The 25,303-nt window shown below is 41.8% G+C and overlaps 3 protein-coding genes across 11 annotated transcripts in view; 1 reads left to right on the top strand and 2 right to left on the bottom strand.

The window, feature by feature from the left end:
- The window catches only part of plxna3 (plexin A3), a 30,607-nt gene extending 26,194 nt beyond the window's left edge, over positions 1-4,413 (bottom strand). The window contains exon 1 of the mRNA XM_049752768.2: positions 4,267-4,413. The gene's annotated coding sequence lies outside the window, so the exon portion shown is untranslated. The remainder of the gene's footprint in view (positions 1-4,266) is intronic.
- Positions 4,280-11,798, bottom strand: ptpn18 (protein tyrosine phosphatase non-receptor type 18). Of its 5 annotated transcripts, XM_068649994.1 has the most exons (6): positions 11,649-11,798; positions 9,634-9,716; positions 8,630-8,796; positions 7,804-7,878; positions 7,283-7,378; positions 4,280-6,615 (listed from the first exon to the last, which is right to left on the bottom strand). In XM_068649994.1, the coding sequence occupies exons 1-5, from the start codon at positions 11,724-11,726 to the stop codon at positions 7,317-7,319; spliced, it is 465 nt and encodes a 154-aa protein (XP_068506095.1). In that variant the 5' UTR covers positions 11,727-11,798; the 3' UTR covers positions 4,280-6,615; positions 7,283-7,316. The 5 variants fall into 5 exon arrangements, with proteins under 5 accessions (XP_068506095.1, XP_068506097.1, XP_068506093.1 ...); XM_068649996.1 differs by lacking the exon at positions 7,283-7,378; XM_068649992.1 differs by lacking the exon at positions 4,280-6,615 and having other exon boundaries at positions 7,240-7,378.
- Positions 11,703-24,034, top strand: gripap1 (GRIP1 associated protein 1). Of its 5 annotated transcripts, none has more exons than XM_049752789.2 (29): positions 11,703-11,844; positions 12,341-12,407; positions 12,507-12,568; positions 13,170-13,196; positions 13,581-13,688; positions 13,767-13,929; positions 14,131-14,282; positions 14,385-14,418; positions 14,914-14,984; positions 15,125-15,172; positions 15,241-15,272; positions 15,480-15,527; positions 15,611-15,710; positions 15,804-15,881; positions 16,042-16,134; positions 16,426-16,560; positions 17,109-17,204; positions 17,284-17,394; positions 17,518-17,619; positions 17,676-17,789; positions 18,352-18,429; positions 18,991-19,086; positions 19,468-19,524; positions 19,944-20,043; positions 20,784-20,914; positions 20,988-21,104; positions 21,429-21,522; positions 21,820-21,992; positions 22,746-24,034. In XM_049752789.2, exons 1-29 carry the CDS (start codon positions 11,803-11,805, stop codon positions 22,824-22,826), a joined length of 2,610 nt encoding a protein of 869 aa, XP_049608746.1. In that variant the 5' UTR covers positions 11,703-11,802; the 3' UTR covers positions 22,827-24,034. The 5 variants fall into 5 exon arrangements, with proteins under 5 accessions (XP_049608746.1, XP_049608743.1, XP_049608745.1 ...); XM_049752786.2 differs by having other exon boundaries at positions 14,806-14,984; XM_049752788.2 differs by having other exon boundaries at positions 14,131-14,297.
- Positions 24,035-25,303: the final 1,269 nt, after the last annotated feature.

The raw sequence follows: 25,303 nt of genomic DNA, 5'->3' as shown, positions 1-25,303 counted from the left end.
AATATGTGGATGATTACTGTATGCTGAAAACAACTGTCAATAATTCGTGATAATTGTGGTACATATTTTGACAAAAATATCACAGATGAAGACACTTGGAAACTCTTAAAATACACAATGTCTCCTTGAATAATCTCTCTCTCTCTCTCTCTCTCTCTCTCTCTCTCTCTCTCTCTCTCTCTCTCTCTCTCACACACACACATACACAGTCCCGTTGCAGGTCAAGGTTCATGAAGAGCGGAAAAGAAAAGGGCCAAGTGATTGTTTCCTTTCAGTTGTCCAGCACATCCTGTCTTCAGTATGTGTATGTGTGTGTAATGTTAAAAGTCTCACAGCACTGACAATAAGCATGCAACGAGATGAACTTTGACCCCAGCCACCTGCAACATGTGCTCGGTACAGGTCTCGCTTGAAAAAACAAATGCGCACAAACGCAATCAATATTACATAACTGCAGTGACATCTTCCCCTTAATAATGAGATGATGAACATTCTAGCGAGCAGATAAAGGAAATCTCATTATCACTGCTCAAATGACATCATGAAAGCACACACGCAAACAATCACATGCAGTAAATTTCCAATCAATAAGCGCCAGGTTACCTTTGGGTGGCGGAACATCAGAACATGAACCCCCCTTGCTAGCCTAAATACTAAAAAAGTATACTGACCTACATAGACAACTTCCATGATGTGGAATCAATATATTTCCAGGTTCAAGTCATGTGAGTGTGTTTTTTTTGTCCCATCACATTTCAGATTCTATGTTTTGCCATAACTACCAAAACTTCCTCGGCCTTCATATTCAGGACAATGCCAAATAGACATTATAGAAAAGGCTGTTGTTGTTTTTTTTTTTTACCAATTTGAACCAATCAGTTTCCAGATTCAATAAACAGTGCCAGCGAGAAGGCTCAGCATTTTTCCATCCTCTGTCCTCTGTCAAGAGTTACACAAGTAGAATTTTCCCTAATTAGGTGAAGCTAGTGACTTAGTAAGAAGAGATGATAAACATGATGGACATTATTAAAATATCATTTTCAAAGCAGATTTTTTTTTCCTTTTAACTGTACAATGTGAAGATAATGCTTGCAGCCAGATTAGTTACCCGGTAAATTATATATTTGGCACGTCAAAAGCAGCAACAACTAACTAGCTAGCGCTGACTGTATCCAACACAGCGAGTGAAGGAGGGATGATTTCGAAGGAGGATTGATTTCGTATTATTAATTTCACATTATGTTTTTACGTTTTTATCATGTTGTTTGATAAATAAGTAGTCACAGATTCAAGTTCTTCTACTTGTTAGCAATGCAACAAGCTCCCAAGACGCGCAAGAGGTTTTTCAATGTAATGAGGGCTAATGATGTGGGTGTAAAATAACGTTAAAAAAACACACAATTTTTAACCATCCACAATCTCAGAGAGTATTTTCCAACCGAGAGGAAAATTGTGTTGAGCGAAAGCCCACATCAAATTTGCACCGCCCGCCACTGCAGAACTACCACTGACCGGAACTGAAATTATGGGTTTATGTGCTCCCCCCAGCACTGTATTAGCCTGGCAGCTAGCCAGGCTTTGCTTGCCACCCCACCATGCTAAGGCGGGCTCTACGCTGCGCCCAATTTGGGTGCGTAGGCACCCAAATTCCACAATGAGGCGACTGAAAAGAATTATAGGTTGTACAACCAGCCTGAGTCTCCTGAACTCTAAAAACCATATTTCTAAATATTGAAGCTTGGGGTAAAAATGTTCTCGAGTGCACGCTGGCCAAGTTCCATTGACTTGAATGAGAGCTGCAGCCAAAGCCGCCTCATCGGTCAATCGCCTGACGGTTGTGGCCCCGCCTTGGGGGAAGCGGCAAATTTGGAACGAGGCGTAGGTGGCGGGGGCAATGTAAACAAAAGCAAGGCCGCCCAACTCGTGGTTAATTGGGCTAGCCACTCAGATCTCTGCCGACGAGCCTGTCCACCTGGAATACCAGACCCTAAGTTTGGGAGTCAGGACTGTTGCATTTTATCAACCACGGAAACCTGGCAACCCATCCGATTTCCCAATCTTCAGTACAACAAATATGAACACACAAACAACGATTGCCACGAAATGCTTTGAAATGAAGACAAAACAGTGCAAAAAATTCAAATCACAATTACAATTGTTACATTCCATGATTAAAAATTGGCATAATCATAAAAAATAAAAAATATTAATTAATATCCAATGCACTGTTTGTTATGAACAAGGAAACCATGCATGTTTGGAGTAAGAGAAATTTACATAATTATAGTATTTCAAAGAAATGTATTTGTCTTAATATTTGTACACATTTAAATGTATTTTCGTTATGTACCAAATAAACATATGATTGTTTGAATTATCGTGACTCAATTATGAAAAAAATCATTGTGATTTCAATTTTTTTTTTCATAATTGAGCAGCCCATTGTTGGAAATAAATTATTACCATTTAAGTCTGTGGATAGTGTATGGATCTGCAGAGAAAGATTTAAAGGCCCTCATCATCATCTGGCGTCCGCTGATGCTACAATTTGGTAAAAAAATTATTTTTTCAAAAGTTGATACTATTGGCCAGTCCACCCGTGAAGGTCTTGTTTTTCACAAATTATTGGCCATATGTATGTATATTTTTCTTCGGATTTAATTAATTTGAATAGTTTGGGCTTTGGAAGCGATTTTACATGTTGCTTTGTACTAAACATGACTAAAGTTACAGCCGTACTACGATACCATATCAAATTGAACCAAATTGAATTGTTACATTTTAAAATTGTTTTATCCCTGAATCATACCAAATATTTTTATGGGGAGTTCCACAACCCTAATATATCCGCATTATATACTGGATAGTGTCTATAGAATTGTCTAGGCTACACAGTAGCAAGTCTAGTATATGCAGTGTATAAATAGCATTCATATAGCAGGAGCATATTATATAGTATAAATAAACATGCACTGTATGTTTTGTGTATATTTCACACATGTGTCAACCCCAAGTTTAATTTATGTGTATTTTATACAGTATGTATATCATGTATAGTATGTGTGTATCGACTGCATGTGTGTGTACAGGAGAAAAAGACTCACGCAACCGCAGCCAAGTAGAGACTGTGGAGAAGAAAAAAAAAAAATACTGCAATGTCCACAACTTAGAGGCTAATTATAAATGAGCACATGTATTTAGTTGATCAAAACTGCTTAAGTCATACTTGCTGGAGTGGTTTGAAATGATAACAGGGACATTTGTTCCTATTTTAATGACCGCCGTCAAGCAGTGTCATGTCCTGATCAAGACAGGCTCAAGAAGCAATGACTATACTATAATTATTATTCATAACTAAGCAATATGATGACATCATGCATCACACAAGTTCCCACCACAGACCATGCATCCGTCCGTGGCTCAACCAGAAATGACTTTTCCTTGAGCTCAATGGATCGCTGTTGGTGACGTCAGACGTGATCAGTCACTTTATCGATGATCACGAAGTAGAGTCACAGGTTGATTGATTGATTAATTGATGGATTGACTGACAGATTTATTGATTGATTGATTGATCGATCGATCGACTGGATCCTTCACGGGGCAATCCGCTTTCATTCAACACTTCAATGCAATGTGACGTGACTTTATTGATCGCTGATAAGCCGCAACACTCCCCTCCCCTCCCCTCCAGCAGCACATGGAGGTGGAATGACAAACATGGACCAAGCCTTGGTCTCCCCCAACCCTTCGACCCCCCCCCCCCCCCCCTTTGTTCTTTAATGGATCAGTGTCTGGAGTCCCTCTGCTTGGAGGACACCCCCCCACTCCTCACACACACACACACACACACACACACACACACACACACACGCACACACACACACAGATACCTCCCCCTTTTTATCCCAGCACACGGACTCGCACAGGCATTAATGGTCTCTTTAACCTCCTCCCTTTTTTAAGGGGGAGAGGGGGGGGGGTGCCCCCGTCCCCCACCAGGCACGAGGACACCAACGTTCCGCGTGTCGTGGGTCAAAGCGAGCAGCCCCACCTGGGTTAATCGCCTCCCTTCTCTGCTTCCCAATGCAATGGAGGGGAAATGGGGAAAAAAGGCGCACAAAAACACAGCACGACATGAGCGTGGATGCGCGTGGAAGCGAGACACCGTCATCCAATGCAACCCCCCACGCCTCACCTCCCTCTATTTTCCACCCCCCAACCTTTCCCTTTCCCACTACCACCACCATGAGTTAGCGGACGTACCTGGAAGCAGACAGGAGGGAGGGTGGGTGGGGGGTTGGAGGTCCAGTTAGCTCGTGAATCCAAAGTGTCTCGTGTTGCGTTCTCCTCTCATGAAGGCTGCGCGAGACCAGCCGGTACGGCAGAGATCAATCACAAAACGGCTCCGGGGCTACTGGTACCGGTAGCGACGACAACAGGGCGGATAATCCAGAGGAGAGAGATAGACAGCAACGGCCCGCCTGCTCGTTCACACTCAACCTGCTTCGGCACGGCTCGGCTCGGCTCGGCTCTGTGCGTGTATGTGTGTGAGCGTGTGTGTGTGCGTGTATGTCCCCCCCCCCCCCTCTCCGTGGAACGTGCCACTCCTCTGCTCATACAAGGGGAAGTTAAGTTATTTTGCTGAGACATATTTCATGACATATTATTTTAATGTTCGATAAATTGCAATACGACATTCCGTGTGTCTTGCGTAAAGTGACGTCATATTTAACTTAAACACGTCACTTTGCAGGCAAAGAACCTCCCCCCAAAACTGCGAGTGAATGGTACGCTCCATCCAGATTCTGCTGTTTTCCCCCTCTTTAAGCAGATGTGAAGAGAGGGAGCGAAAGGGAGAGATTGGTGCAGCACTCTGGATGGAGAAAAGCAACATGGACGACACACACACACACACGCACACACACGCGCACACACGCACACACACACTTTCATCACACATTACACACCATGAGAGACAAATATGAGGAGGACAGAAAAATGGATGGATGAACACATATAAGGTGCAGAAGACCTTTGGTAAAAGTGCATAAATAGTGATGATGTCACCAAAGACAGAAAGCAACACATTACAGCGCAGCATTACAAGTCCAGTTCACTATGTCAAATACGCCCTCTAGTGGCTATGCAGTGTATAGAACTTTTTCAGAGTCAAATGGAAATAAAAAGGTTGAACCAATTGAAGTTATACCTAATTAGTTAATAATGTACGGTACATTTCCCTGACTTGTGTGCAGGCAAGATGGATTTAGATCAAACACCCTTAGTTCTGACCAGACTGAGTGAGATGATACTTTCTTGGAACGCTGATAACTTTGGTCAGATCAGGCAGAGTACGGATTAGGACAAATAATGCCCTCATCCCCAGCCAATGGCAGGGCAATTATGTATCGATAAAAATTGGAACATTCACGTGGAACTGTCAGGGCACATGTTGGACAGACAAAATGGACTCATCACCAGTAAATGTCAAGGCGCATATGTATGACGGACAAACATTGACACCAAATTCACCCTTATTGACAAGTTAGAGTCTTTGGTAAACTAAGCTAATAGGATAAATGCTCATTAATATTCAGAGACGAGGTGCTAATTAAGATGCTAAAGTCTGCTTCATATTCATCAGCCATTTGCTAAGCTTAGAAGATTAATGTTCCTCAATATGGGGGAGAGGGGTAATTGCTAAATTATGGTATTAGACTTCTCTATGTCCAGGGATTATTTGTAATTTTTCCAACTTCGCTGTTGGACAAATAATGGACTGGATGTCAATCGGGGAGTGCAAAAAGTATACAAGCATTTATACCTATGAACAATTGAGGGTCTTCATTAAAGCTAACTTGATAACATGTTTTTGAAAGCAAAACTGGAGTGACTGAAGAGCTGTTATTCAAACTAGCAACCTTTTGACTGTAAAGCAGAGTTGGAAAGCATGACTCTGTCTCAGCCAAACTCAAACCACCCTTTTGGATTCGACTGCTGACTCAGGCATATCCTCGATCATCCCCATAGTCCAAAAAACATATTATTCATTGGTCTTTAGGTTTATGCAAAGATAATAAAATGTGTATGAGTGCGTGGGTGTGTGCTGATTACTATGACAACTGCCTCCTCATCAGTGATGACTGATGGGTCACATGGTCGCAGGGTGTGAGCCAGCAGAACCAGCAGCATTCCTCGGCGGAGGCCCCGGCCCAAAATAACGTCTGCTGACTTTTAAGGTTTCAACATTGAGGCCTGTAATCATTCCACCGCTTCTCCCCCTGTCATTTTCTTCACTTGATGTTTTCATTTTTTTCCACTTTAACACACGCGCACATACACACACAGACACACGAAGAGGCGGGCTGAGAGGAAAAGAAGGAGGGAAGGAGACAAAAAAGATGGCCAGGAAAAAAGAACCACAGATGAGGAATGCTTACTTCTGTGGTTGGAAGAAGCAGGAAATGACATCGTGACAAGGACCGCGACTTCCCATGCAACATGGACACCTCTCAAGACTGTCTCCAACCCGTGACGGATCAGCAGAAACGAAGGCTGGGCAATGGTGATGATGAGGTTGTTGCCGTGGTTACCAATGAGCTTCACTTTGACCTGATTGTTTAAAAAAATACAACAACAAGCAGGGGAAACTTGAAAGAGGAGCTGCTCTGTTGCCTAGCAACAAGCTCTGCTTTCGAAATCACATCATGACGTGAAATCGAATCACTCATCGCGCTCGTTTTGTCAGTCTCACGTCTGCTTCCCTCTTCATGTATGTGCATGCTATGCTGCAGCTTGTGTGGACAGGCTACACGCTACCTTCCTAAATCCTTCTCAGTGTCGTTGCTGACATGCCAAATTATTCCATAATGTGTCTAATATGTACGAAGAGGATTAGGGCCAGTGAAGAAAAAAAAAATGTGGGGGGGGGGGAAGTGACAGGATTCTGACATTTTTACTCAGAATTCTGAGAATAAAGTCAGAATTCTGACTTTATTCTCAGTATTCTGTCTTTAAAGTGGGAACTCTGACTTTATTCTCAGAATTCTGACTAAAGTGGGAATTCTCACTTTGAAAGTGGGTATTCTCACTTTAAAGTCAGAATTCTGACTTTATTCTCAGAATTCTGATTTTAAAGATTACATTAATTACTGACTTTAAAGATTAATGTTCATCTTTATTCAGGGCCTAGTTGATAAGATAGTAGATGAAATGCTCATGTTTATGTTTCAGACAAAGTGTAGAAAATGTGTTTTATTTTAGACACAAATGAACATACATGGTATAAATTCTGAATAAGTCGTTTGTGCCTGTCATGTCCAGCCAGCAGGTAGCGGCCTTGGTCCTCTTGGCTTCTGGACACGGTTGTTAAAGTCTAAAACAGAACCCAAATTATATGCCATTAACAGATTTTAAGTTGAAATGAAATCATTATAAGATGCTACATTATCTTACATTTAGCAGATCTTTTTTTTCCTTGCTCACTTTCACTTGTCACTTCTTCCTTCATGTTCTTCCCGCCTCACTCATTTGTTGCCTCTTTTCTTATGTTTTTTTCTTGTTCAATTGTCATCACTTCCTTTCCTTTGTCTTCCTTTGTTGACTTCACCTCTTTCCTTGTCACCTCTTTCCTCATTTTTCCTCTTCTGTCCGAGTTCACTTTTCACCTCTTTTTTTTCTTTGTCCTAGTTCCAGACTTACTTCTCACCTATTTCCTCATTCACTCATCACCTATTTCCCCGCTCACTTGTCACATCTTTCTTAGGCAGCTCGGAAAGCATTAAAAGACTGTCCACTGACCGAGGCTGTCACGCACACACGTGTTGTTCATATCAGTCACCGATGTGGACAGGTCTTCGTATTCGTTATACGTGCCTGGAAGGAGAGTGTTACAATAATAATAATATTAATAACAATAATAATAATACACCTAAATCTCGATTTTACGTGGCCTTTGGGGTCCAAGATTTGGGAATCGCATTAACCCCGAAAGTGCGTTGTATAGAAAGTCCTGATTTATAGAAAGGCATGTTTTGAGGCAGCCGAAGGGGTCTGTTTGCCGTCCATCACTGTGAATGCTTACCACACATCCAAATCTGTTGACATTTTATTAGAAGAGAAATAATACTCAGATGACAGTATCTGGCAGATTGAGTAAGTCATTTTGATGACTTGAATTGGATGGAAGAAAGAATAAAGCAGCCACTTATTCTACTACTGTCTACACTCTTTGACTGTGTGGATGAGGTGCTTTCGCGAACTTCCCCCTTTCAAAAACGCGCTATTCATTTATTTAGCTTCGTACCGCCCTTATATCATCCATTTGATTAAACCCTGTTAGAAAGTCGCGTAGGATCGAAGTGAGTAAAATTGAGATTTAGGTGTAAGAAAAAGAATGATTTCTGTGAATATTCAGTATTTTGAATGATTTGAATTGATTGAGAACTGTACATGTCAAATAAAACAAAATGGTGAAATATAAAATTAAAGAATTTTGCTCTTTATTTTTTGCATTCTCACAATCAAAGTATAATTTGGATTTATAATGTGCCTTCCAAGCGAACAAAGAACACTTAATAAGAATGAGACCTTGCTAACATGCTGGGTGGGTTGGGTTGCTCATTACCTGACACCTGCGCCGCACCAGCGCTAACTGTTAATCCTGCTAATCCCGCCGTGCGTTTGGCAGTACAAGCTGAGCTCACACCGCTCTCTGGGGTTCCGGCCATGCTGTACAACGGCACTGCTCTCGTCGGTGGATCGTTGTCATAGTGATGGGAGCTCTGCAACATTCTTGCAACCGTCCAAAGAAAGGGAACAGGAAAAGAGGTGATGAATGAAGGAGGGAAGAAGAAAATAAGGGACGTGGGACAGAGGCGACAAGTGAGCAAGGTACGAACGACACGAAGGAAGGGAGGAAAGAGGTGTAAACATGGACAAGGAAAGAAGGTAACAATTAAGTGAACAAGGAAAGAGATGAGAAATAAATAAGGACCGTTGGATGAAAGTAAAGAAAGAAGAAATGACAAATGATGAGGTCATGACATGAGAAGTGAGCAAGAAAAGAGAAGAATTAAGCAACGGGGTGAGTTGAGAAGTAAATAAGAAAGGAAAGCAAGAAAAGACAAGGAGAGAAGTGCACAGAGGTGTCAAATCCACGTATAAAAAGTAAAAACACTGACGCTCGCTGGGTTTCTACTTTCTAGACCCGGATGTCAAGTGAACAAAGAAAGCTATGACGAGTCAGCGACAGAAAAGAAAGTATAAAGAAGGAAAGAGGTGACGACTGAACAATGGTAGGTGGCATTAAGTGCAAAGGAAAGTGATAAGTGAACAAGAGGTGACAAGTTAATGAAAAAATATATAGAAAAAAGGCAATGAATGAACAAGGAAAGATTTGAGGAATGAATGAAAGAGTTGACAAGTGAACAAGGGAAAAAAGAACAAAAGGACAGAGGGGGTGATACTAAGAACAGAGGGGATGTGGGCAAGGAAGGAAGGAAGGAAGGAAGGAAGGAAGGAAGGAAGGAAGGAAGGAAGGAAGGAAGGAAGGAAGGAAGGAAGGAAGGAAGGAAACGACAAACAAGGAAGGAAGGGGGATAAAGAAAGGTATATGAATGGCTGCATTACCTGTTTTCAGGTGGTGGGTGTGGTTTAGGCTTGTTGACGACAGCGTACGTCTCCTCACTCATGTTGTCAATGATGTTGCAACTCTGCGCGATGAGACAACAGACAGGTCAGCCATGCGGAAGCAAACTAAGTTGAATCGCTCTTTTTTCACCCCTTGCTTACCCGTTGGATATGCGCATTAGGGGGAAAATGCTCAATGTAAATCATGTACTGCAGACATAATAAAACCCATATAATTATGAATAAACGACGCTTCCTTGTCAACTAGTCTCCTTTTTTCTTCTTCCTCCTTGCTCTTCGCTTCATCCTTCCCTGTTCTCTTTCTGTCTTTACGTTTTAGTCCTAGTTAACATCTCCCTGTTTTACTTTCTTCTTCTTTTCATCACTAACAGGTCACAGAGCTTCACCTCACGCCCACACAAACCAACATCGCAAAAGTCAAGAAAAAGTTTGCCAACCTGGGAGTTGATTGAATTCTCTACGCTTGTCGTTCGCAAAGATTAAAAAGTGAGATTCACTTCACATTCTGATTTGCATGGAGGAAGTTTCACATCCTCTTTTCTTGTCACTATGTACAGTTGTCACATCTCATGTCGACCAATCAGCACCAGCCAGACATTGCATTTCATGCAAGCAATGTCACGTGACGCTCAGAGAACAGCTGGTGTATGTAACTGTAGCAACTGGCACACATAAGCGACTGTTGGATCACTGAAGCATATAACGGCTCATTTAATATTTAACATTCACTCACCCTTACACAAAAACGCACACACACAAACACACTTGTGGATAATATGAAGAAAGACATCTGTATGTTCCATAAACTGCATCATCTTCTCACAGCACCAAGGGGTGGTTGTGGTACTGTTGCACTATTATTATGGCAGTGTCGTGTTAATTGTGTAAGAACTGTCATGGGTTGTGTCCAACAGTTTTCCATATTGAGGGGTTACCCCATTTTGTAGGGCTATCAAGTCAAGTCAAGTCAAGTCAAGTCAAGTCAAGTCAAGTTTATTTGTATAGCCCTAAATCACAAACAGTCTCAAAGGGCTTCACATAGCCAAAAATTGACAATTATTCTCAAAGTCAGAATGTCCAAAGAGCATGAATGTAGGACATGCAAAATCACCCAAATGCAAAAGTAGGATGTACGCTAACCTTCTTCCACAGAAGAGTGACGTTGCACAATGAAGGAGACGTCACAACAAATAAATGAATTTGATTGGCTCAGTCGGGGTGAAGGTCGTGCTCTCCAAATCTATTTTCTCAGCGTGTGTGGCTTTCCAGGCGAGGATGTTACAATCACATTGAAGCTGGGCTTTCATAATGAATTCATAATAAAACATCAATAATGACTATTTTCTACATCTGTCTTATACTGCCCCATGTGGCCAATGCAGCACAGTACAAGCTGATACCTGCTTAACTTAATAAAACGGTAAAAATACAATATTATGGCGTGCTAAATTGCCTAATTAAATTACAAATAACACATTTTGTTGATCTTTTTGGTAAGAAGGTTGGAACGCATTAATGGCATTTTCACTCATTTCAGTGGGAAAATATTATTTGTTTTGCAATTGTTTTGATTTACTGGAATAGTCACGGAAGGAATTAAATTCATATCTCAAAGAACCACAGTACATTATAGTGTATACTTATTAATTTTAACTACGTAAAGCACTTTGTGATACTTAAATAAAATATTTTTACTTCCCCTTGTTTTGCTATTAAAAACAGATGAGGGAGGTTGCGAATAAAGAAATTAGATTTTAGCAGTGAAATGTTCAGATCAGGTACCTTCCATTATTTTAAGTGTGCAGGTGACTCATTTGGCTGCACGGTGTTACGTCACGTACCTGTTGTCGCTCCGGGGCCGCTCATTACACATGAGCATTCCCTGCGTGCGGTATTATAATAAACGAAGGAGACATTTTGTATTTGCAAATATATACATAAAATAAAATTAAAAAAAATTAAAAAAAAATCATAAACGATGACGTCACACATACTGGTGGGTGAATGTCGTGATCGGAAGAAGCATCCGAGTGGGAGCTCTGGCCCAGATTTCTTCCTGTGGCTCTTCCCATCTCTGCTGCTTGGTGCTAGCTCGTCTGTCACCCCTTAGCATAAGCTGAGCCTAGCGAGCTGCTAGCCGCCAGCATCATGTCGCAGGCGCTTTCGGAGGAGGAGTTCCACCGTATGCAGGTAAGAATAGCACGGCGGCACGCCCGTGTCACACCTTGCCGAGTTGTCGACCCAGTTCAAGTTGTCTCTAAGCCGCCAGGTGAATGGTTTGGATGCTAACTAATGTTAGCTCCTTCGGGTGGGACGAGCGCTGTGTAGTTAGCTTAGCCTAGAAACCCCGTGACACACGAAAGGATACATTAATACTGTCGTTGTTGGTATCCATAAGGTGTGAGAGAGTTTTACAAGCTGGCCTGCGGTGCACGGTCAACACTGCTGTCCGTGCTAGCCCTGTCAGCGTCTGTAAACACCCCCATGACGAAAGCACGCTCAACCACATCCGTTTTATTATTAGAATGCAGTCATACGTAACATGCAGTTCCTGATAATGTCACTGATCAACGGAAGTTTTAAAAGACAGGTTGCGTATTAAAACAAGAAATTGTGCAGTTGCGCTACAAAGTAGCGCGATGCTAATCACATGACTTGGCATGACGTATTCGTTTGTGTCGCACAGGCTCAGTTGCTGGAGTTGAGGACACACAACTATCAGTTGTCTGATGAGCTGAGGAAGAACTCCGCTGGTAAACAAAACAAAACTGCTTCTGTTTTGGGCTCCAAACTAGCATCTTCATCATGTGACGTGATGGTCATGAGAATGATGCTCTTGCTGTGTGTTTCAGAGCTGACCACCTTGCGTCAGAAAAATGTGGTGTTGGAAAGAGATTTTGTCAAAGCACAGAAGGTAAATGCATACTTGCCATTTTGGATTGTGGAAAATAGGGAAAAAAAATTCATCTGCATATCGGCGCCGTTTCTTTGCCAAGTTTTTTGCTTTATATTTACCCCATGCAGTTATACAGATTGTTTTTTTTTTTCATATTCAATACATTATTCTGTTTACCATTAAGGATAATGGATAAATGAGCAGTTTGAGTACCTGATAAGGTAAAATCATAAGGTAGTACTGCAATGCGTTTAGTATGCCGTTTTTCTTGCACATCAAATTAAAGTGTGTGCCACCGACTGCTCTACGTGACCAGCTTATTGATAAAGTATAAATAACAGCAGACAATATTTTGAACAAAGTGCAAAAGGGCTACCTGGTGATGAGCTTTCATTTCAATTAAAATCCGCTGGGATACCGCTGTCGGGTTTCCATAGCAACCAGCGGTGGAATTTTGTGAATCTGCAGGTCAGGTACGTTGTATATAAGGTTGAAAATTGTGACTCTCTTACATAAATCAGGAAATTTGGCAAGTATGTAACTGTGTTTATTATTATTATCATTATAAATATTATTATTATTCTCTTTGTTTTAATTTTTACTTCTTTTCTGTCTGTAGGCTCTGAATAAGAGCAAACGAGCCCAGGTAAGTGGTTCTCTTACTATTGTTACTATGATTACCTGTCCGTACAGTACGACTACAACAATTGTAGTAGAACTACATTCCAGCAAAAATCGCACAACACACAGAAGTACATAGCACAGCACTACTGTAACATCACGACGCTGCTACAACAGTACCACAATAACAGTAACAGAACCCAACTGCAAAAGAACCACAGAACATCAGTAGCATAGTACTGCAATAGTAGTTCTACAACAGTGGCACAAGACTAATACAAAAGTAGTTTAATCACAGCATTTGGACAACAGCAGTACAATATTAGCACATAACACTATTAGCACAACATTTCCACACTCGCCTACTAATTTAATTAGGCACCCCTGAATCAAAGTTAACCTTCTGCAGGAAGTGGAAGCACTGCTGAGTGAGAATGAGATGCTTCAGGGGAAACTTCACAGTCAGGAAGAAGATTTTCGACTTCAGAACAGCACGCTCATGGCGGAACTTTCCAAGGTAGTGCCTGTGACGACTGTAAACAGATCAACTATATCGGGTTGATATTTGCCACTCTTGTTTTCTGGTCATTTCCAGTTGTGTATGCAAATCGAGCAGCTGGAACAGGAAAACCAGCGTCTTAAGGAAGTAGAAGGGGTGGCAGCTTCCCAGCCTCTGCCTAACACCACCTCCAGTCCTGCTGATGAAGAGCTGCTCCGTCTCCAGGCTGAGAACGCTGCGCTACTGAAGAAAGTGCGAGGTTTGTTTGTTGAGACACCTCTAAACACCGGGGTCTTCTAAAGGGGATATTTTATCCAAATGTCTAGTAATCCAAATTCAGATGGAATTAATCCATTCCAGAGCATCCACCCACCCCTCCCTCATAATGTGTCTCACTTAAGTAGCATTCAGTTAGTTTTTCACTCTGAAGGTCCATGTGAGGTGTGTTGTTCCCCTCCAGCTCTTCAGGAGCACTGTAATGCAGAGCAGCCGAGATCAGTGCTTTCTGATGGCGACCAGAACGCTACCTCACTGAAGGACAGATCAGTAGGGGCCAATGGTGTGCCTGATGTCAATAGCAAAGGGGAGGAGCCTGCATCAGAAGGGGACAATGTGAGCGGGCAGCAGGTGATTGGCATACACTGTCTTAGTCAACTTGCCTTCTAGTTAGCGTGGAAACTGACTTTGTTTCCTTCCTTTTTTTTTTTTTTGCAGACCACAGCTCAGATGGAACAAACGCAGTTACATGGTGAGATCATTTGTATTATTTATTTACACCCCATGATAGTCACAAGCCATTAGACGATGTAGCTTTATTGAAATCCGCCAGGTGGTGCTAAAAGGCCATCAGAGTCACCAGCAGTGGCAAAACAAATATGGCTGTATGACTTCAGACTGACACGTATCGCAAATAGTATGTTATATTGTTGTGGTACTATTTATACTACAAATAGTTATTTGGCGTCACTATACCACTGCTAGAACCCTACTGCAACAGAACCAAAGCACTATCACTACCACAAGTGAACCCCCAAAGGACACTGCATCTGGCCCCAAACATCCCAACCTTGGATGGTGTAAATGGTTTATTGTGTGTCTGGCACACTAACTGTCAGACTGCCCCTGCTGTGTCCAGCGCCCCCTTTAGGCCTGTCAGAGAAGAGCGTAGAGGAGATTGTAGCTAAGCACTCAGCGCTAGGCTGGTCGGCTGCTCTGTGTCCAATAACTCACTGCTTTGGAGCAGAGCTGGAGGTCGCCCTGAACACCCAGCATGAGGAGAAGAGGCTGCTGAGGGAGCAACTGCGCGACCTGGAGGTACACACGCACACCACTTAGCTGTCATTCAGCTGTCACTGGCACCCACCTGATGATTGCCTGTCAACCTAAGTCATCATCTTCTCATGGTATGTGACTGTAGTTATGTGACTTCAAGTCTTTGTCCAATCAACATTCAGGTGAGCAAACAGGCTGAATTCTCCAAACTGCAGGATGAATTGTCGAAGGTAAATGCTCACCAGTGGGTAACCAGTTCTTTGACCGATCCTAGAATGATGCGACTTTTGTCTTTCAGCTGTCTGACAAGTTAAAGAAGAAACAAGAAAGGTGCGACCTCGTCATCACTTTTTGACCTATTTTGCTTGTTTTTGTGAAATAATTTATTTAGCATTTCATTTCACAATTTAAAACTATCCACAAGTCCTCAACTCTGCTAGACCAGTGCCAAGTATGGGTTTTGCTTTTAGGAGTGGGTTTTGACTGATTCTTGATGATGCGCTCACCACTTCAAATATTCTTTTTTGCTCGTCACAGTTTCCAGCGTCTTCAGGCGGAGAAGGAGGTTCTGTACAACGATAGCAGGTCAGAGCAACACATTGTCACGGCGGTCCACTCTGTCAAGTCTGAGACCCATCTACTGTGAACTTAGTAGAACTTTTCCATAGGACAAAGATTGAAGAGATTAATCAGAAGAAAGAGGAGGAGCTCAAGTTGATGAACACGCGAATCCAGAAGCTACAGTCAGACTTGGCGGCAGCCAATCAGGTCAGAGGGTAATCTCTGGCCGTCACCATGAGAACGATTGTGGTATTGTGATGTGAAAGGGTAATCATCCAAGTTGTTTTTCTTCTGCGGTAGGTGACGACAGAGCTGAGAGAGCGGTTTCAGACCAGCGACAAAGAACACCAGCTGGCCGTGAACGCTCTCAAAGAAAAGGTCAGTTGACGTCTTTTGGCAAGTCCAGCACTTCTTGCGCTCTTTCTGCCATATTGGACGTTCTGCTGTTTTTCGGCTTTCTCTTTACTGGCGTCTTCCCCCATTTCTATCTGCCTTTGCCTCTTTCCTGCCCTCTGCTGTCGATGCGCTGACACCACAGGTAGCAAGTCAGAGCGCAGTGAGTCAGGAGCAGGTGGACAACATCCTGCAGGAAAACGATGCTCTGAGGACTAACTTAGCTGCTCTAGAACAGGTAATCTACAAGGAGAATATGCACAAAACTATATCTCAGAAAACAATATGGCTGAGTGATTATGGGTCAAGATGGCTGATGAGAAAACAAAACACTGCCCTCGAAGATGAAGAAAATATACTGTGATACTTTGTTGGTGCTTTGTGTGTTTCCAGCTTTACGTTCTGTCCTCCTGCTTGTCCTTTTTGAAAGTTCTTGTCATGGTTTCTGTCTGCGAGGCTACTCTAGAGGTCATATCGCTTTGTCAACCGTAAAGACGAGCACGTTTTCAGGCGTAACCATTTATTGCAGATTCAGGCCAGCAAGATGCAGGAGCTCAACCTCCTGCGCGAACAGCAGGAGGCGCAGGCGGCCGAACTGCAGCAGAGTCGAGCGGAGCAAGAAAAGCTTTTGGCCCAGAGGGATGACCTGGACTCGCAACTGCAGGTGATCTTGATGGCCTTCATTTGACCTTTGTTTTATTGGTTATTTTCAAAGCAGTATTTCTTATGGAGTTCAATTATTAATTTAAAATCTTTATTAACTCTGCTGGAAAATGCAATCTTGCAAAGCTTTCTACATTCTTGTTTTCATTGGGCTAATAAACCTTAAGGCCTTCACTGATGCCTTAGTGACCTTTCCAGCTTCTTGCAGGTGAACAATTTTCCTCGGTGGTCTTCTGAGACCTATTATAAGTCTTAAAACGTCTTTCGAATGAAAATCTCAACATGGGTACATTAGCGGCGCTATAATCAACACCTCCAGTCTCATCACATTAATTTGGGTTGGTTGACCTCCATCCGAAAAGAGTATTCGACTGCACCCAATAAACACATAAAAACACCTAATTGTTTTGGGGCAGACTGTATATCTTATATGAAGATAAAAAAGTATGACCAATATATGCAAATGTTTCGGTTATTTCATCGGTTAGCATAAGGTTTTCTTGCAACAAGCTGTCTCCTTGATTGTGTCCTTGACTGGCTCCCCATCAGGAGTCAAGTTTTGCAAACAGGAAGTTGTTGGAACAATTAACAGAAGAAGGACAAGAAAAGGATAAGATACTCAGGGAGTTGGAGGAGAGCAAGAAGGTATACACACACAGACACACACACACCATTTGGTTTGATAATACCAGCTAATATTGGTACTATGTGTGTTTCTATGCAGACAGCAGAGAAGAGGAAGGCCATGTTAGACAGTATGGCCATTCAGCTAAATCAGGAGACGTCCAACCACAAGGAGGCAGTGTCAGACCTCAAACTTCAGCACGAGAAGGAGGTGAACTGGACCAGCACTGTTGTTGTTTCTTTGCACAGTATGGTCGAGACTTTGAAAATGTGCTCTTTGCTGCCTCAATGGAAGCCACTGCAATACTCCGCTCACTTATGTCACGTCCTTCAGATCCTTGGCGTGAGGGCCCGCTATGAGAAAGAACTTCGAGGTCTTCACGAGGAGAAAAATCGTTCAGAGGAGGACATTCGGCAACAGCTCAGAGACGAAAAGGTGAAGAAAAAGAAGAGGCTTTAAAGGCAATATCATGAAACATTTTTGCCTTTTAGGCTCGTAGCAAAGAGTTGGAGAGTCTTCAGACCAAAGTGAAAGAACTTCATGGTCAGCTGCAGTCCATGGAAGAAACCAAAGGATGGTTTGAACGACGGCTCAATGAAGCTCAGGTGGGTATTGAGAAAATCATGCTTTAAATCACAGGTGGGCAAAGTACATTGAGCCTTCTTCTTTGATTTGATCATTTAAATGATCAAGAATCGTGAAATGTTGAATTTTATAAAGATAATGAAATTTGACATTATATTTACTGTGAAGCGCTGGAATAGGAGAGGAGTGCCGTGGTCGCCAATGCACTTTTCAGGTTTTTATCAAATGTTGGGGAAGTTTAAAATGCAGAGTGAGCATAGCTGCGCAGGACCTGTTCTCACCCACAGCTCACACTCAGACACTCGTGACAGTGTCACAGAGATACAATACAATATATATAGTATATTCTCTCTGTTTTATACGTGTATAGTTTTTTTTATTTCTCTCCATTTTGTACTATAGTCATTTTATACTTTAATACTATATTTTTTAGATTTAAATACTTTTACAATTTGTTTAAATGTGTTTTAAACATTTATGTGTCTACGAATTTAAATGCGGTTAATGCATGTGAATAGGGATTCACTGCATTTACTTGCGCTGTTCATGCGTGCGTGTGTGTGTACGTGTGTGTGTGAGCAGGAAAACTCAGACAAGTTGATGTTGGACCATCAGGAAGCTGTCAAATCTCTCCAGGAACAACACGTACTTGATCTACAGGTAACAGAGAGAATGGGTGGTGCTCTCTTTATATATGTATGTATAAATAATGATTAAAATAAATGATTCAATATGGTATATGACATAAATTATAAATGATGTTTTGTTGTTTAATGTTTACATTGTGTAGATTACCGGAACAATGGCTTTTACATTGTGGAGATTAATGGAACAGTCAATTTCCTTTGTGTATCAATAGAGTAGCTATCTAGCGATCTACAGTGTCTAAACTCTTTATTTAGATCGGCAATATTTCGAAATAATACTAACAACAAGCACAATAAGAGGTAATAGTTTGTCAATTGTATCCATTTGAGAGTGTGTCTGGTGCAGTGCCAAGTCAATCTTTAGTTATGTTGCAATTTTTGAAAACGGTTTTAGACTTCAAGTGCAGTTTAAATGTGTATTTTTTCTTTGATAAATGCAATCATTGAACGTGCACTTGTAATAAAATCGGCCTAATTATTTAAAACACACAAGTATGATAGATATGCACGACAGGACAGGGGAAGTACTTTTTTTTTTTTTTAAACCGTATGTTGTCATGTATGTACACCTCAGGCTAAGCAGGCCGAGGCGGAAGCGGTCCACAAGCAGCTGTTAGAAGTCCAGAATCAGCGAGAGGAAGACCATGGCGCCATTACCAAACTCAAACAGGTCAGGAGGCACACTATATCCATATTGCAATATATTGTTTCTTCGCTGATTTTATATACTATCACTTCATTGTTGTTGGCAAAATATGAGGACAATATTGCACTGAATCAGCGATTTTCACATTGCAAATCAACACAATGTCATTTAATCTTCCTGTTATGTTGTTTACCAGAAACTACAATAATGTCCATTAAATTTTGACACAGGGCATGCTAAATTATCCCAAATTGTCAAAGACCTCTTAAAAAATGTCATTAATGACAATAAGACTACATTTGATGGTATATAAATTGGTCAGTTTGGCCTGCAACATAAATGAAGGGTTGAAATACATTGAAATACATAACCGTTGAGAAGAGAGCTTATCTTCTGCTTCTGCAGGAGATCAAAGACACAGTGGATGGCCAGAGAATAATTGAGAAGAAAGGAAGTGCAGCGGTAAGTGTTGGTGGAAATGTGTGCGTGTTCATGACCGGGGGTTCCCCACCCTTGGAGTAATGCTTCATTGCAGAACACATTGTGTCAGCCACAAAGTTGCATGGATTTTAGCATCAGCTGATTGTACTGCTTAGTCATCATTCCTGGCTCCAAGGGCCTGTTTATACGAGGATACTTGCTGGTGAAAACGGCCAAATATTCCATAAGAAGTGCCTTTCGTTAGGGGGGGGGGGGGGGGGGGGGAATGAATCTCACGAACTACCCGCCAAAGTGGAAATTGCACTCCGCTGTGTCATTAAAGCCATTTTGAATCATTGGTGGAGGGGTCTGGCGAAGTGCCGACTTTTATGCGGAAGGCTGCCGACGGATGAAACGAATGAGATTTACATATTTCTATTTATATGCATGTGCGTTTATAGTTGAAGGACTTAAAGAGACAGTTGCACCTGGAAAGGAAGCGAGCAGACAAACTACAGGAGAGACTTCAAGAGATCCTAACCAACAGCAAGAGCAGAACAGGTATGGGCCCTCACACCTGCTTTTTCATAGCAAAGCCTCGAAATGATAACCAATCTTTGACGCCGTCATGCTCAATCCATATTGATGGCCACGGACAAAAATCTTCCGATCAGGGCTCACTTAGCAGCATCATGTGAACTCACCAGGAGGTTCTGCCTCATTGCGGAACCTTCTTCTAAATATTTCATACAGCGCTTTGATTCCCTCTGCCCACACACGCGCACGCACACACATACACACACACACACTATGTATAATCTATAAGAACAGATAAATGTTAAAAAAGAGCATTTCTGGACATTGGCGAAAGCTGACAATCAGACATAAAGTAGGTCCAGGGCCTAACCGATTTTTAGCCTAAATGCCAATCTCAATATTTGACAAAACAAAATTTCCATGCACAATAGAATACAATTACTTTGTTGTCGTGTGTTTCCTTACCCCAAAGGTCTTTTTTGCTTTAAAAGGAGCATGTTTTTTTTACCCAAAGACATGTCCTTTCTTTTAAGGTCACGTTTAGACGGCCTTTGCGTGCTGCCCAGAGTACACACACGCAGTACACCCTTGGCAATGTCACCTACTGGCAAATGATTCAGTCGAGTACTACAACTTTTAGGTGTAAAAGGCACCTATTGGCTCATCTTGGTATTCAGGTTGCCAGTTAGAGCAATCAAAGTTTGCTCTTTGAAATTAGCCGGTGTTACTAGCTAACAGGAAGTGGCGCCTTCTTCTCCCCGCAGGTCTTGAGGAGCTGGTCTTATCGGAGATCAACAGTCCCAGTCGTACTCAGCAGACCGGAGATTCGTCCTCCGTCTCGTCTTTCTCCTACCGAGACGTGATGAAGGAGAGCCAGAGCGTCGGCCAGAACAAGGTGCATCGCGCCAGCCCAACGAATGTTTGGTGATGGAGGGGGCACGTGTTTAAACGTCTGTACTTGTCACCAGTCGGGAGGAGGAAGTCCTCAGTGTCAGCGTGCCGCCGAGCTGTCCGACGACGAGCTGGGTGAACTATTCCAGAGGCTCGCTGAGGTTCAGCAGGAGAAGTGGATGCTGGAGGAGAAGGTCAGTTCAGCCGTATCTTGGGTTGGTCCATTGCTCAAGTCAATGAACGGTTATATAATGGTTAAATAGTTCAACATAATAGTCTAGTTCTAAGAGAATGGTTTAATGCAAATTGAAGCTTTGAATCACGAGATAAGGTACTTAGGTCAAGAGAAGATTCTGCCCTGTAGAGTCCGGAGAGGATTTAGTCCTGATAGAAGCTACGAGTTCTATCCCAAGGGAATGTTCTAGTACCTGAAAGTCCAGTGAAGGTTGCTGTCTATCACTGGCCTCTTCTCATTGGTCGCCGGTCATGTCACATGATCACGAATGTGTGCTTGACAGGTAAAACACTTGGAGGTGAGTTGCTCGTCCATGGCAGAGGACATCTGCAGAAAAAGCGCCATCATCGAGACCTATGTCATGGACAGTCGCATAGGTGAGCACAGCACAGCCAATAGTCCGCATACTAAATCAGTCATTTTCAAAAAGTTCTAAAAAGGCTGTAACTATTATTTTTGTAGTATTTACTACAAATCGATTAACTAATTATTTAATCAAAAAAATAAAACTGGTGTGAGATTAAGTTTATTAATATTTTAATTTGATTATTTGCAGTGAATCAAGTCACCTCCTAATGGTTAAAAAAAAAAAAAAGACACTATATATTATTTACGGTGTCAGAGATTATTGTCGTTTTGTCCTTATCGTGCTCCTCCCTCCCTGGTGGGCTTAGACGTGTCAGGCGGTGCCGCGGGTGGTCACGGAGTTTCTCAGGTTGACCGAGGAGGTCTGGGTTCCGTCTTGAGGGATCTGGTGAAGTCTGGGGACGAGAACCTGCGCGAAATGAACAAGAAGCTGCAGAACATGTTGGAGGAACAGCTGACCAAGAACATGCACCTTCACAAGGTAAAATCCAACCCACTTGGCTCAGCACTCGCGCCAACTTCCGAGCTCGATCAATGAGGATACAGATTATTTATTAGTGTCATAAATTCTTAAAGTAGAGCTCTGCTTTATCAAGCATGTGTTCAGATAGACAACAAAAACATGTTATTTTCTTTCCCGACTATACTTTTGAATGAGGTGCATTCAAAGACCGCTCACAAAATACGACATATAAAAAATACATAGAAAATAAACTCAATGCAGTAAACAGCAACAACTAGTACGTGAGCAAATTGCAATGGGTACGTTGAAATATTTTATAATTCATTTGATGCACCGAAATCAGAGCAGCCGCATGTCAGCTCAAGTTGCAGGGACAGCTACTTTGAGAACAGGAATGCTCCAAGATGAGGAAATGGAGGAAAACACCACTTTGAAGGTGATTTTGGTGAGGAATTAGCATGTTAACATGGCTAAAAGCTCAAAATTAATTTAGCATCATATGGCTCCTTTAAATATACTATTTAGGAGTAGAATGTCTCTCTCATGTTTGAATGTCCGTTAGGCTACTTTATTTTATTTTGATGTTGGTCAGGTCATTATGATGGTGATTGGAGAGTTTTTGAAGTGATTTTTATATTAAAAACAAACAAAAAAAAAAAACCTCAGTGCTTTGTAGGCCACTTATGGGCGACATCTCCAGCAGCCATCTTTGACAAGGACTCCAGGGGCACAAAAAAACAAAAGACATATGTCTGTCTGTCTTTCTTCTAGGACATGGAGGTTTTGTCCCAGGAATTAGTCCGTCTCAGTAAGGAACCAGCTCCTGATGGCAGTTCAGCTGGCTCCGGTTGAGACTACTTCCTGAGTCATCCGTCCATTCATATTCACCTCAGATGGAAGACCAAGCTTAGACCTGAGACTGATTTCTGGCAGGTCTAGAGTGGTATTTAAGTGAGTGATTCCCAACCAGTGTGCCAGGGCACATTCGTGTGCTGTGAGAAATCGTCAAATTTCAATCAATTGATCAGAAATGTATTTATTTACAACAAATAATTCCCCTTTGTTCATCTACTATGCCAGTGACTAGTAGATGTCAGAACAAATATATGAGCTTCTATTGGATGGCAGAAAGTATGTAATTGACATGTATCCAATTTGTGTGACATTTTTATTCGATAGTGTGCTGTGCCATGAGATTTTGAACTTGAGTATGTGCCTTGGCTCAGAAAGGTTAGGAATCACATATTTAGGCCATTTGAGCTATGTTTAAATGCTGGAAGTTCTTCATCTCTTCGTCCATCCAAAGCATGTAGAGAATGGAAATGTTCAGCTCATTATTGTTCTTAACGAATGTACTGTAATTGAATTATACAAAACTCACACGATTAGGTTCCACCTGAACCTGGCTACAACCTGACAACTTCCGTAGCAATTAAATACTTGATTCCATTCTATGGGCAAGTCCCCCCACCCTACAGTATATGAAATAAAACGGTTTGAAGTATCTGGTGTCTATGGCCATATCAGTTCAGCCCGTCACGTCAGGCTACGTCTACGCCCTGGCCATGGACCGGGAGGTCCTACATTACGTTATGTCATTTGGTATGTGGCTGCCGCGACTATTTGCCAGAGCACCTTTCACAGTCTTTTACTTCGAATCAAAGCTTATATGAATGTGAGTAAAATATGAATATATATTTAAAAGAACTGTTGTTATTTTTATTGCTTTGTTTTGAAACTGTTTAACATCACGTCTGTAAATGGAATGGTCTTAATTGTTGTTGGGCTGTGTCTATGTCCTGCTTACTGTATCAAATCTTATTTATAAAAGAAAACAAGAGTTTGCTATCTGTTTTGCCTTCACTCTTGAACACTACTTTGTGGCCCTTGACTATTTTCAGTACTGTCACATGCCCATGGCTTCTGTTTTTCAGCTCTCACATTTTCTTGGCATTCTCGGAGTCTGTCTTTGTCTTCTGGGCCTTGGAAAGAAAGTGACCTGAAATTAAGCAGGAAACGTGATTTCTATCATGAAGCAAAATAAAGTGAGTGAAAAATCATCTTCATACCTTTGCATCATTGGTTAGGCTGTGCTGAAATGAAACTTTTGGAGAGTCACGGTGTAACCCCCCCCCCAGTTTGTCACAAGATGAATATAAACAGAAGCCTCAAATAACAGTTTGAATGTTCACCACCTCATAAAATTAGCTGCCAAACTGCCGTGTTTGGCTGGTGCATGTCTTTTCTCTACGAGTCACATCGCTCCAACTCGGGGTCAAAAGTTTCAGACGTTAATTTATTTTGCGATGTAAATCTATAAATGGGCACCATGTCGTTGCCAATTTTCAGCATTGTCAACTCAGTGATTGACGTCCACTCGGCTGCTTTCTTGTCATACGCAAATCAATGTGAAAAAGATTCCACTCATGTTTTCTGGTTCTTGGCAAGAATTTAAGTCATTAGTCGCTTAAAAAAAATGAAAGTGGTGCTAGAGTTCTTGAAATATTGACTTTAATGCTGTGATGTTAGCTACAAAGTTAGCAAGCTAGATGATGGGGAAATGCAACAAATTCTGAACCTGCAGTGGCCAGCTTCCAGTCACTTTGATTGAAAAAGTTTCTTCTTTACCAGGGAATGTGACTCCTCCCCCATCCCTCGCTTTCGGAGTAAAAAGTCACAAAGTTCGGAGGCAGGTGTCCGTCGGGAGATGACACTAATTAACCGTCCACGACTTCCTGTTCCGTCGAGAGATGAGATTACGGAGGTGAGCGCTCCGCTTGGCCTGGCAGCGTCTGATTGGCCGAGAGTTAATTGGGTGTACTCTTAATTAAAGACAAGCTCATGCGGAAGGCTGCACTTCAACTAAATACTCACCATGCATCAGTGATGTCATTAACCTTTACTACTTTCAAACTGTTAATGACTTTCTCTTTTTACTTAGGGCTATACAGTATGTTTATCCAAACCGATCAAGCAATTAGCTTTGTTTTTTTAACGGTAGCACGCTGCTTATCATTAAGTATAATCAAATTATATTTAGGGAGTACTTTTATTAAAAGCTACAGTCATATCTTGTACCAGGACAAGTACATATTTCTATTATTATTTTTGTCAATATATTATTTGAAATTTCATGGTATGGTGGTGCAAGGACGACGTGGATCTTATCGTTTTTGTAGCAAAGTATCCAAATTGACAATGTTTGTTTTTTAGGGGTAAAGGATTACAACCTCTCAAAGGTCACCCACTAGCACGCCCCTGGAAAGTTAGAAAATTACAAACAAAAGCGATTCCAAAAACGGGCCTTCAAAAATGGCAACTGTGACACT

This window comes from Syngnathus scovelli, chromosome 2 (assembly GCF_024217435.2).
Source record: "Syngnathus scovelli strain Florida chromosome 2, RoL_Ssco_1.2, whole genome shotgun sequence".
NCBI lineage: Eukaryota > Metazoa > Chordata > Actinopteri > Syngnathiformes > Syngnathidae > Syngnathus > Syngnathus scovelli.
Note: the sequence above shows the minus strand (reverse complement) of the source record. Positions and strands in the feature narration are given on the sequence as shown.